This window comes from Geospiza fortis, unplaced genomic scaffold (genome assembly GCF_000277835.1).
Source record: "Geospiza fortis unplaced genomic scaffold, GeoFor_1.0 scaffold66, whole genome shotgun sequence".
Classification (NCBI taxonomy): Eukaryota; Metazoa; Chordata; class Aves; order Passeriformes; family Thraupidae; genus Geospiza; species Geospiza fortis.
Window position 1 is genome coordinate 8,779,535 of NW_005054312.1, and position 13,796 is coordinate 8,793,330.

The 13,796-nt window shown below is 46.7% G+C and overlaps 1 protein-coding gene across 1 annotated transcript in view; it reads right to left on the minus strand.

The window, feature by feature from the left end:
• The window catches only part of SLC25A22 (solute carrier family 25 member 22), a 47,745-nt gene that overhangs the window by 4,236 nt on the left and 29,713 nt on the right, over positions 1 to 13,796 (minus strand). The window contains exons 6-7 of the mRNA XM_005419576.2: positions 10,205 to 10,295; positions 1,528 to 1,646 (exon numbers count right to left, since the gene is read on the minus strand). Of these exons, the coding sequence (XP_005419633.1) occupies positions 1,528 to 1,646; positions 10,205 to 10,295 (210 nt within the window). The remainder of the gene's footprint in view (positions 1 to 1,527; positions 1,647 to 10,204; positions 10,296 to 13,796) is intronic.

Genomic DNA, 13,796 nt, shown 5'->3' on the forward strand with positions numbered 1-13,796 from the left:
CCGCCCTGCCCCACAGCGGCCTCCCGCCGCCCAGGTCGCGGGACACGTTGCCACAGGGGCAGCACAACACGCACACAAAGGCCAGGCAGGTGCCCTGCCAGCTTGTCCCCCAGTCTACCCATTCCCTCAGCCTGTCCCAGTCCCTGGCAGTGCTGCCACAGCACAAGGCTGTCGGCTGCGCTCTCCCACCGGCTGGTTTGCCCAAGCCTGTCCCACACCATCTCCGCAGTGCAGAGAACAGGAGCTGCTGTGAGCAGGCAGGGGACAGTCCCTGCTTCCAGGTGTGTCTCTGAACTGCCAGTGTAACAAACAAGATGTTCATAAACGAGACAGTTTCCCCAAGTTCTGTTCTTTGCCTCCCTCCCCTGAAAGCAATCATTAACCTGGGGAGTTTCTCAGTCACATTTCTAAACACATCCTGGTTCCTCCCCCTTTTCCAACTGATGCACTTCGGCCCTTTGGCCAGAAGATGGAGAGCAGCTCACTCTGTAAGTAATCCTGGCACACAGAGAACAGGCTGTTCACAGCATCAAAAACCTCTCCTGAACCCTCAAACCACGGCTTAAATCCTTCCAACATTTTAAAATAATACGCACAAAGAGGATAAGGTCTGCAGTAAAACCAGCGAAGAGAGAAAAGAAAAAATAAATCCGTGATTACTCAGAAATGCCACATCAAATGAGAGATTAAAGGACAAATTGGCCCGTTTTCCAGGAAGGGCCATAAACATGGTATCTAATAGTGTCATGCAGGGCTCCTGGGAAGTGGGGCCATAGCCCAGACTGACCTGTGGAAGAGACTAAGGAAAGAGCAAGCAGCTCTTTCCCCCAGAGTCTCCATGCCAGACTCTGGTCTCACCAAAAACACTCCCGTGTTTCAGCCAGAAGGCTCACACTCCCTCCTGCCTCTGCCTGCCAGCTCACGCCCACAGTCCCAGGAGTCTGATTCCAAATCTCGTTCAAATCCAGTGCACTGGGAGAATTTTATTTACTGTTTCAACCAAGACAACTGCTGTTTTTGTTGGAGAGGAAAAAAGAGTACAAAGGGAGACAAGTAATCTGAAAATAACACATCCCCTTGGGAAGCTGTTAGGGAGGTGCTACAGAGGGGTAGATGAGATTAAAAACAGACATCAGAAAACATGCAGTTGGAGGAAGCAGCACAGGAAAGGCACTGGAGGATGTTAATCCCTTCTTGGGTGCACAGGATCTACCACAATCTGACCACTCAGTCATCTCTCCTGTCTCTCCATCCACCGACAGTGTTTGCTGTTTCACTTGCCGAGTCTATTGCTTTAGCAAAAAACCCGCCACCTTTTGTAACTCCAAAGCCAGCTGAGCAAAGTGTGGGGGTAAGGAAGCTGGGAGGAGGAGGAGAAACCTGCTACATCTGTGGTATCTCTGACGTGGGAGAGCAGGGGGAGGGAAAGGGTTTTCTCCACTCATCCTCTCAGCTCCGCCTTGAAAGCCCAGTCCCAGCTCCTTCCCCTCTCCCTGCCAAGGGCACAGGGAAGAAGAGTCCACGTACCAATGCGTCCTGCATCCTGCAGCTGGATTTTGAGCATCTCCATGGGAGTGGTGACAATCACCTGGCAGGTACCTGCACCACAGCCTGCCAGCATCTCCCTCAGCAGTGTCAGCTTTTTCCTGCCCAAAGAAAAGAGAGAGTCCATCAGAGGAGGTGGCCTGGAATAACACTTGGCCAGCGGGGTACAAGGTTCAGGGCACATCTCTGACCCTGGGGGTTACAGGAAAGGCAGCCAAGGGGACACCAGAACCTGCTAGGCCTGACAGTTCAGTACAACCCTGGCTTGGCATCTCTGCCAGCACCACCTGACCTAGAGAACAGACTCATTTTGTCCCCAGAAACAGAACATTCAGAAAAGCCACAAGCCCCATCAGAACAGCCCCAGACAGGAGCACACAGCCCCCTCTACCCATAGCCACAGCACTGCAGCTTCTTCCAGGCTGATGGTGCCCCTGGTCAGGGCACAGCTTTCAGAAAGGGTATCACTTCAGAGGGCAGCAGAGGACCTGAGCATTAGGGGGATAAGCAGCTTTCCTCCTGCCAGCCTAGTCCTTTAAAAATTGTCAACAAACACAGACCACAGGACAAGGAACAAGGAGGGAAAATATTCATCTTGCTGCTTTGGAGTTCTCTGAGAAAAGCAAAGTAAATAAACAGTGAATATGAATCAGGGAGGCAGTTCCTCTGTGGTTAGGAGCTGTTTCATGTTACCAGGTTTTCCAAACCTGAACAAACAGCCTTTGCACTAAACTGGTTCTCCCTGAGAGACAAAGGATGGGATGGACCTCCAGCAATGAAGATCTGTGTATTCTCTGCACTACAGAGCAGGGACTATCAGCAACATGTTCTCATGCAGCAAAATGCAGCATTTCATTGTTCCCTCCATTTCAAAGCTATGACAGAGCCCAGCTAAGGCTAAAAAGAGGAATTCAGGATACAAAATCTCAGAAGAGTTTCAGAAAGTGATGTGTTTTTGCCCTGTAGAAAAAACTCGCACCTTGGCACCAGAAAACATGGACTTGATTAAAAAGTACGCCTGACCCGCTCTTTTCTAAAAGGGTTTAAAAAAGAAGTGTGTATAAATCACACAGCCAGAGAGAAACAGCCTCCTCTTTTTTCTGTTTCAAATGCAAGTACCATTTTTACCTCCCCCAGCCCTGCTCTGCAGCAATACCTCATCTTAACCTGCTCAAGGCACAGCTGCACACTGTGGCAGAAGCAGTCTTACAGTGATACTCCCCCTTCCCTTGCACAGCCCAGGCACACTCCCCTGCCAGGGGTTTCCCAAGCACACACACAGCACAGCTGTGGGGCAGTGGGCCAGCAAAGCAGTTTCATCGCCAACCCTACAGGAAAGGGAGGGCAGATGCACAGTAATCCTGCTGGCCCACCACGTAAGCTGGGCCCATTTCTCCACCTCTCATCTTCTCCGGGGAGGATATGAGAGCAGGGGATTAAAGGCACAGAGCCACAACAGAGATTACCAGTGACTAAATATAGAGCTCTCCTAGGAGGCAAAAAGAAGGAATATTTCAGTCTCCCCTTTCCAAATTTCCCCACAGATGAGGAGCTGCAAAGAAAAATCCCTCCCACGGAGTTACCCACACGGGTGCTGAAGTGTGCACAGCAGGCTTTCCTGGAGGTGTGGGGGGACTAGGGTGTGTGAATCCAGAGGTTCCCACTGCCACTGCCACTTGGAGGTGGCCAACTTGTGCCTTTTGGGTGGCCTGAAGCACAGCACCAGTCTCTGAGTGGCTCGATACAGTCAGCAGCAAGGCTGCACAATCCCCAGCTTGGCTGTGGGAGGAAGCAAACCACCCAAAGGAGCTGGCTGCCAGAATCTCTCCTTGGCACAGCAGAGCATCTCCCACTTTAGCAAGAGCCCTGGAGCATCCCTAGAGTACATATCTTCTGGCTTTCATCCAGGGTGACTGCTTTGATAACCAGTTCAAAAGATCAGGAAGATTTGGCCTACATATTCACCTTGGACCATTATCCCAGCCAACTAAAGTCAGCCATGACTTGACTGAACTCCATGGAGCTATGCCAGTATGGCCCAAGGAAGGATTTACACATGCGGGTGTATTTTAGAGATGTCAAACAGGTACATCAAAAGCATCTAGAACAAGGGCTTTCAGCTTTTGGTTTGCACATCCTGGGAACTGGGGAGAGTCCAAGAAAAAAAGTAGCTTAGGATAAGCAAATCTTTTGACAGGAGGTTTAAAAGCTGCCATACAGGGGTCAAACTGCCTTTGCAAAACCTCACCAGTCTGCACATAAAAGGAAAGTTTAAAAACTGTTCATCTCTACACAACAAAGGAGTTTAAATATTTAAGGCACCACTGGCCTTATCCTCAGTGGTTTAAAAACCAGCACATCTCAACTAACTTCAAAAGCTGCAACACCAGCAAAGATCTGATCCTACAAATCCAGAAACCATCTTTTATCACAGCAAGAGAGTGTTAAATATAACATATACACAATAGCCTCAAATTCTGCACTGGCAGAAATCAGTTGTTCTACATTTTTTACTGACATACTATTAATTTGTGACAAGTCAAAAATGTCAAATGGGAAGGGGAAGAGATACATGCTTGATTTAAATTAGAATTTCAAACTAGACCTGAAAAATTAAGTCAAAAACAGGAACTAGAGGTTTATGGAAGGGTTTTGGAGAGCAATCAGTTCAAAGTTAGGATCTCTGACAGCAGTGATATATTGATGTCTAATAGGAGCAGTGTAGGATTTTTTCAAGTTTCTCAGAATCTTGACCATGTGGGAATTTACTGTGTTTGGGCAGGGACCAGAACCAGCCATTCTAGAATCAGGATGACAACATTTCCAGAGAGGAAATCTCTGAGCTAAAGAAACATCCATCCAAAGCAATCCATTTCTATCTCCTACCCAAAAGGCTACTGTCCCCATCTTGGGCACCACCTTCCTCACTCACAAAATAACCTCTGCCTCTATCTGTCAGCCCAAGAGGCTGCAGAAAGCTCCCCAGGAGTTTCAAAGCAGACAGAGCCAGTTCCTTTCAAACAATTTACATTATGGGTCTTTGATATGGATTAGAAGACCAGCACACAGGAGTTGCCCTTCAAAGGAAGAGCTCCCTCTCAGCCACAGTCACAGGGGGATGTGCACACAAACTGCCCTTTAATCCAACCCCTGATTTTCCAAGGGGGAAAAAGCTGCACCTCAGAGAAGCTGGAGCTATGATGCTGGAAATGTAAAAGCAATACAGTTCCCACTACAAGCTCCCTCTCACTTCTAGTGCCAGCTCAAAAATGCCTCAGACAAGCCAAATAAAGTACTGATGTGGAACAGATACATCTCAAAGTAACACTGCCAGATTAAATGTTGATCGGAAGTCATTATTCCAGGAATGTACAGGAGTTCTGTGCTGCATGTTTGGACTAAGTCAAGAAGAGACTGACTCTGTACCTGCATCAGGTTTGCCCTGGCAGGAAATTCCAGGTGTTTTGCTCCAATGTGAACATTTGTGGAAGTGAACAATGGACAGGGTAACACGACTGAGCATGTTGAACACAGACACAACCCACGTTTCGTCCCAAGACATGTGCCTGGAATGATGACAAGGACAATGCTCCTCCCACGGGTGCATTCTGTGATTAAACAGCACATCTCTATCTCCCCCCAGATTAACAGCTGAAAGTGCATTTACTTTTTGCTGACCTTTGATGTCAACAGCTTTAACCCACTGCAACTGCCTGGCCTCTGTGTGCTAAATAAAAGAGCTCTCCCCAGACAGCTGTTCCTGAATTGGCACAGTGACATGATCAGCTCCTGTCTCCTTCTCAAGGGGAAGGGAGAGATTTCCCCACTTCCAAGTCTCAGTGAGTTGGATGAAGGCCACCTACACTAAAGAAGTGTCTGAGTATCCAGTGGGTAACTGCAGGAGAGGCTGCCTGGGCACACAAGTGCCAAAGAAAGACCAAGCAGAGTCGTGTGCAGGGTGATACAACAGCTCAGTACCAGCAATAGCAGCAGCACTCCTTCTTCCTAAACTGAGAGCCTCACTTTACAGCCTGACTAAGAGTGTTCTGCAGATCAAGGATCATCCAAGCCATGCAACTGATACTTAAACTCATGCCACGAAAGAGATGGTCCAAGTATTTTAGGAGAGCCTGAAAGAAAAGCAGATGAAGGAAAGAACCCTGGGGAGATATATAACTTGGAAAGGCAATGGACAGCAAGCTCCAGTCTCCACAACTGCATAAAACTGAAGGAAAAATACCTTGCTTGTCCCAGTTGGCTATTTCTCTTCCCTGTGCAAAGATACAAGACAAGAGGAAGCAGAATAGAAGAAAATTTTCTAGCATCAGCAGAGGCAGAATTAAGTCAGTCATGCTGGTCTTCCTAGGAATCTGAGCTGTTAAGACAGCAGATTGCCAGCCTTTGCTTCGGAAAACAAACAAAATAAAGGTCAAGATTAAAGAGGACAGGATGAGTAAGGGAATAACACCTTGAAGAAGAGCAGCAAGAAACTCATCCAGGGACCCTGGAAAGTTTTTATGAGCAACAAATTGCTTATGTAAGAAGGCGTGAGACACTTTTTACTGCAGCCAAGGCAGAATATTTAACCAAGAACCTGAAAAATGAACAAAACCTGGCAAACACATGCCCAACAAAACGGCTATCTGGCACTCCACACTTTGGAGATAAACACAAAACCTTGTAGAACACTTTAAAGGAACTAGTTTTATGAAGTGTTTAACACCCAGATTCAAAGAGGATATAAGAAGCAGGCAATATTTAAATCAATCAAAGAGGCCTCACACACTGAGCACCCAATAATCAACGATGTACTTTAAATGCTGGTGTACCATCAATCTAAATTGCCTTCTCAGCTTCACAGCCATAGTCAAGCACTTCACTTAGCCCCGGTGACTCCTCACATCCTCTGCTCTGGACAACAAAGCCACTCCTATTTTAGCAGCAGCCATGAAACTGAGTCCCTCAGCACATGCAGCTTCAAAAAGCCAGAGTTTAAAAAAATCCCATCTGTTTCCAGCAGCCTGAAGACCTGGTTTCCCCTCTCTCCACATTCTGCCTTCCCCAGCCTAGTGAAAACTCTTCCCCACAGAATGACACAGGAACAAAGACCTGCCTGGAGACTCTTCTGTGGGCCACCTTCTTCTCCTGGGAATTGCAGAGGCTCTTAGGCCAAAATCATCACAGGAAATCACTTGACCTTATCACCTTTGTCAATCATGGTCATGGGGTGCCCTTCAGGTTTTTCAGTATCTTGGTCTCCTTCCTCTCCTCCATGGCATAGCAAGCATGTCTTCAGCACTCACACAACTCACTCAGGTCTTCCTCATTCCTGAATGACAGGACAGCTTGGAAGGACCAACTCAGTTTTGTTTCTTGAGAAAACAAAAAAGCTGTAGCTGTAGGCTGTCACAATGGCCTTGACATTAAAATAGAAACTGGCAAAGAAATAGAAACTGGTAGAGAAGCAGAAATGACGTCCCCCAGCCTCTAAGCACACATGCTCCCTGCACCAAAAGGAGGGGAAAAACATGGTACAGGCAGGAGTGCCTCCCTGGGTTAGCCTCAGGCTGGAGAGAGCTGCAGGAACACACACTGCACAGTCAGGGAGAGAGCTGCACCAACAAGGACATGAGATCCCTTGTGAGGACCTGCTGTCCCAATGCTCTACCCCCAACAGTGTCCAAGGGCAGAGTCAGGGAAAAGGGAGTCTAGCACAAACCTGTAGTGCTAACATCCCTAAAATACTCTTCCAGCAATGCGCAGTCAGGAGCTTCCTACACCACAGGTGCTGTTTTCAGTCTGGCCTTTCAAAAATAGGCTTTATGCCACTTTTTTATACTGGCAGTTTAAAAGCACTTTCAACACTAAGTTTTTCAAAGGATAAAAATAAATACATTAATGCACACTGAAAGCTGTTGTTTAACTTGAGGCTACTTTGAGTCATGCTGGAATTGCCACAGTCTCTCTGGTCCACACGTGCTTCCTCCTCTTGCACATTGAGGTCTATTTTAATACCACATATTTTAATCAGCAAATACTGGTAGAACATGCATATTTTGTAAGAAAAGGATTACCAACTCGTGCAACATATTTCAAGCAAGACAAGTGCTAGATGCTTAGCACAAAGTTATTCAATGTAAACAGGCCTAGAAGAATTCTGCAGCTTTGAGTCAGAGCATCCTTTGGGATACTGACCTAAGGGCACATCATCTATGAAAACACACAGCAGACAGACTGGCTTGTGCAAAAAGGACTTTGATGGAGCTGAACCAAGATCTTGCTGATCCAGCCTTACATTGATCCTAACCCCCTCACTGTGCTTTGCCTTGACTCATGCAATTACACATCAAGAAATGAAACCACATTCATGTCCCAGGCAGCTCCAGGCTTCACCTTTCTAACCCCAAGCTATTTTGTTGTTCCTAACTAGGCTTTGGCTGGAATTATGAAATGGGTGGCCCAGCCTCGTGATGTGCTAGCAGGTATGCACCCAGTTGGGTCCTGGGTAGGAGAGATCTTTAAATTCCAGCACTGCTAATCCTGTCCCATCTTGCCAAGGCAACTGGGGAGGGTGGGACAGAAGCATCCCAAGGGAGAAAACTGCCAGATCCCACATTCATAGCCTTTACCAGCCACAGCAAACCTGCAAGGCATTTTTCTTCCCATCATATTTTGCATGACATTTCTAGGTAGAAACACCTTAAATCTTCTCCCACAGTCGTATCAGGGCTGTGCCTCTTTGTCCAGCTCACACTGGCTACCCTCAAAAGCACAGCTGACTAGATTTCACTCATCCAAGCACCCCACGGTGGTTAAATGAGAAGAGTGACTCTGACTCCACATGCTGCTGAGTGCTCTTATCACCTAACTGTGGCTCAATGTCTCTTTTTTCTAAAGGAACTAAAATGCTCTGTGTTGAGACACAAAGACATCCCACTACCTGGGTGGTATCATGCTCCTGCTCTAGGTCACTGTAATGCCAGACTCATCAGTATGTAAGATTTAGGAGAACAGGGTGTCTTGCTCTTGGAAAAATTCTTTCGCTCCTTTATTCTGAATTAAGTGCAGCATATCATCTATGTCATGTGTGCACCAGCCAGTGACCCAAAAGTCAAACTGGAAGAGGTCTGAGTGAAAACCTCAGCTGCTCATGGAAACAGCTGCACCCCACTTACCCAAAGACCTGTTCAGAGCTGGACTCAGCACTGAGGCAGACACACACACTGGTCCTCTGAGGAAGCCTTTGCCTCTTGGTGCAGGACATCGACTGACAGGCATGTCCCCTTTTAATGGCTGAAACATCACAGAAGTGATTGCTCTCCCAGAATGCCAAATATGTTGCAATGCTAGTCTGATTTCTTCCATGGAACCATTCCCTTAGTGGCAGTACAAGGTGTGGCAGCTTGGCACCTTTTAGGGCCTGTATAAGCTACTAAACCCCCACTTTGTAGGTGGTGGCAAAGAGCTGTTGTTTACTGCAGTGCACCAAGGTGTGCTGGGCTGTCTGCTGCATGGATGAGACACACCACTTGGTAGAGGACATCATTACCTCCCACTGTCTGAGCAGAGCACAGAAGAGACACTATTCAAAGACTTGAGTCAGAAAATCACGAAGAGCTGTGAGCCGATGAGTCACACGGACATATGTTAGCTGCTACTTTAAAGGACTCCAGAACAAAAGGAAAAAGAAAGAAAGAAAAGGTACAGGGAAAAAATGGATTCTCAATCTGTGTCAGTCCACAATGCCCACTGAAGTTGTTGAGACGCTGATCTGCAGCAGTCAGGACTGACGTGATATGTTTTGGGAAGTTGTTAAGCCCAGTAATTGTGCTGGAGCTTTGCATTTTCACTGAGGCCCCACCCCATAACTGTTGATAGAAATTGCTGGGATCATATCCCAAGCAGGCTGTCATTTTAGCTACCGTCACTGGGGACTGGAGACAATGCCCTTGTCTGCCTCTGGGGAAAGGCCTCTCTTTGATGGGAAACACAACTATTTCCCATGCAATTTGGAAACATCTTGGTGAAAGCAGCATTAAATATTCAGGATCCAGCTCCTCTCAACTGCTCCAGCTCATGCCTTTTACTCACATTTAATTCACATGAACCAAACTCCACTTGCAAGCTGAACCAGTAATTTTATTCCTTCAGCATTTATTTGAAGGTCACTGCTGCAAGTGCCCTTTGCCAATTTACCACCCCTCTAAAACTATTTTCAAGGTACAGAAAGGAGAAGAGGGGTGCTAAGTTTGGGGTCTACAGAACTTGACTTGATACCTTTTTGAGCCAGAAGCATGAGAGGATCCAATAGGATGCTGAGGACGAGAGTCCTCCCAGCAGCTGTTTGAGCAATGATCAGTGACACTGGGTTCCTCTCAAATACTTAGACTACACATTCTGGATCTACTAACCTTGGCTTAAATCTGGGACTATTTTTAGAAGCTTGAATAAAGAGCAGTCATCCAGTGGAGTGCTTCATGCTTCCCATTTTAGACATTGCATCCTTAGCCTGAACGTAATCACCAGCTGAGCTGTTCAAGGTCAACTCATATTTCAGTCACTGCACTATCCCATTCCACCTTCTCCTGATGTCTCACCAGACGTGTTGCAAGACTCGGTGTCTTTTAAACTGACTGCAGAAGGTCAATTCCCTACTCACCCATCTTTGGAGAGGTGATGTCGGAAGAAGTCATTGGCTGCCAGTTTGATAGCCTTTTCTGGTGTCACTAGAGTCAGGTTCACTGCAGCCCCTGAGCATGGAAAAGAGAAAAGGGCCATTGGATAATGAGAATAATGGAATTGTTAACTGGATCTTTCAGGAATGTGTTTTAACTTCTGCACAAAACCACAGACAGAAGCAGGAGAGCTCCCAATGCACCAAAGGGATTTAGAAATACAAAACACCTCTGAAAATTAACAAGTGTTTCTGCCTCCCAGCACCTTCAGTTTGTGAAAACATCCCCAGATGTGTTTCTACTCCATTTGCCATATGTATTTTGTAATTTCTTCAGCTTCACTACTACCTCCCACCATGTATACATGCATCCTTGTCTCTCATCCAAGGATGCACTCCTATGAATTCAGAAGGATGTAGACCAAACCTTCAGAAAAGGAGTACAAGATGGTTTAACAACCAGTCCCAACTCCTTTGCAAATATTTTGTGATACTGAGAAGCAAAAGACCCCCTGCCCCGTCTTCTCAATGGATCCCTTCCCTGCTTCCTCCCCCAAAAAACACCTGAGCAGCTTGAATTCTAAGCAGCTCAGCAAAGGCAGAGCCATTGAAAGACCTGGAGGCTGGCTGAAGTCACCTGGCTCATCTGCACAGAACCAGCTCTAGACCAGCCCTTAGAGCAAAGTGGCTTCCCCTGTGTGTCACCACTGGGTGTCACCCCCAGAACAGCCACCGCTGAAGTGGCTTTTTGCCCACCACAAGCTGCAGCACACAGAAATTCCCCTCTGAGCTCCATGGCAAGGCTTGCTGGGGGACCTGGGATATAAACAAGCCTCGGCTCCCTGCATCCCCCAACCGCTGGAGTGCCCTTTTGTCAGGAGCAACAAACAGCAAATCCCTGTATTGTGCCTGTCACAATGAAAGGCCTGCGTGGCCTGGCTGGCTGCTGTGGGCCTGAACACCGGTATTAGTGCAACATCAGTGCACACAGAGGCTGGGAGCAGCTTTCAAGCTGCCCTGGGGGAAATGGGGTGAGGGAAGAACCAGTCACTTCCCAGCAGAGTGAGGTTTGCACCATTAGATTAACACTCCAGAACATTCCCCTCCATTTAAATACTACAGCCTCAAGCTCTCCCTACCTGCACTGAAATGTACTGAGCTCCAAGCCCTCCAAAGGAGCTACACTTTAGACTGGTTAATGGCCTAGAACACCTTTGTAAGAACAAACACAAATACAGACATTTATGCTTGTCTTTGAGATTTAAACAATTTATTCCAAAGATTCATATTCCAAAGGAAGCAGCCAGAGAAGTCTGTACCCCCACGAGGCTCCAAAGACCTGGTGGGGTTCATTTTCAGGACCTTTGAACCCAAGCTGACAGGAGCTATAACGGCTAAACACACCTAGAGGAAGTCAGCTCAATCCTTTATTCCTCGGGATGGAGTCTCCTCTCTTCAAAAATTGAAAGACATAAGTTTAGGGGGACTTTCCTCAGATTAGGAAGCAAAGTCACAATGGGACTTCTGGGACCACGACAACAGGGAGTGGGACACAGGAATCCTTGTCTCCACATCCTCTGCTCAGAAGACACACCTCCACCATTCAGAAGACTGCAGCAAGAAAAGACAGCCTTTGCTGCATGGGCCTGGGCGGCCCAACACATGTTCCCTCCTTTCAACTCCCATGTTCAGATTTTGCAGAAAATACAGAGTAGCACTGCCTCATAGCAAGCCAAAGCAATGCATTCATTCCACATTTGTCATTTGTTTCATCCAACAAATGCCATCATCTTTCACAGTACACAAATCAACTAGCAGGGAGCAGGGCAAGCCTCTCACACTTCTGGTTCTTTGCAAACTTTTCAGGGCACCAGTGATTGTGCTGCTTCAGTTTGATATTCTTCCAACACATCATGTCCCCTCTGCCATGGCTCTTGCACACAAAGAGAAGCCACACAGAAATCACACTCCACATCCACCTTTTAATGCCAATCATATCAGGATCTACAGAGCAAATCCACACAGCCTCATTTTAAGTGGAAGTGGCTACCCATGAAGTGTTTCTTCAAAGGCCAAGTTGGCAACAACTTCAACAACACTCCCAATGGCTATGAAGTGTAACATCTGTACACTGACACAGCATGAATAACCCTTTCCTTGGAAAAACAAGAAGAGAAAGGAAAAAAGCATAAAGCTGCTACTCTTAACACCAGTGCAAAGGGTTCACTGAAAGAAAGCAAACAAACTCCAAACTATCAAGCAAGAAAGGTACACAAGAAGTACACTTCCACACTCTGACCTCCTTCAGGAACCAAGAGGCTTTCACAGAAGTTTCTCTTCAATTGCAAATAAACAGAGGGTAAAATCACGCAACATACAGGAAAAAAGTTAATGAACCTGAGTTTTCTCCTCCATCTTTGATACTTTCAGTAAAGCTGCTTAGCAGAGAATGGATAATCCCTGTCCTGAATAATCCATAACAGCTTCAATTTACTGGAGGAGGAGATATTGGATACTCCAGCTGCTGGCTGTATGCTTTCCACAGCATTTTCTTCTTTTTGTAAAATCTCCTCAGTTCTGCCCATGCCAATGGGTACTTCCCTAATTAAAGCCAACCTTGGCCTACAGGCAATGCTACATGTACCACAAGCAAAGACAGACAAACAGAACGGAAAAATAAACAGGAATAATTAAAAACCAAAGCTTTTTGAAAATAAGTAAGGAAGCGCTACAAAGAACAATATCAACCAGGGGCAAAACTAGCTGTTTGCCAACTAAACTTGTAGGCACCCTCTTCTCAGCAAGCCTTGTTTTTTTTATTAAAATACATTTCTCACAGAAGTCCTTATATACCACCAGCAACCTACATAACAGGGAGACTGAGTCATCCCCAGCGCAGCAGTGGGAGATATTATTAGGAGAGGCCAGGGAAGGCTGCCACACTACTGCAGCTAAGTGCAGCTACCCTCCAAACGTCACCAACAGCAAAGGGAACTTCCTCAGCCTGATCTGGGCCTTTGGTTCCTGCCAGCTTGGCTACACACTTGGTCTGCAAACAGCAATGGGATTGCTCAGAACATGTGCTGGGATCATTAGGTGGCTTCTGGCTGGACTGCAGTAGGAAGCTGAGAGAGCATTTCTCCAAGATCCCCTATCACTGATGCTCATGGGGATCAGGAGCCCACAGGGACTATGGATTCATTCACTTGGCATCATGTTTTAAGGCTGCACACCATCAATTCCTTGAGCACAGACAGGGCTGGACAGCACCATCCAGCATCAAGGCACTGCTGCTATACAGACACTATGGGAAAAAACATGAGGGAACTCCTCTTCTTCCTGTCCAAACAAATCCAAGAATCCCTGTAAATTTAGGGGAAGAACTTGAGAGAAATGTTGGGATTGCCTTATACATCACACAGTTTGCTATGGGCTACGCATACAAAGCAAAGACTGTTTGCCCACACAAATAACTTAAGAGGTGATTTGCAGAAAAGCATCCTACAAACACAAGCCACTTTCCTGTCTGCACTGAGGAGATTTGATTTACACATGAAGAAGCCCTGAAGTCACCCAG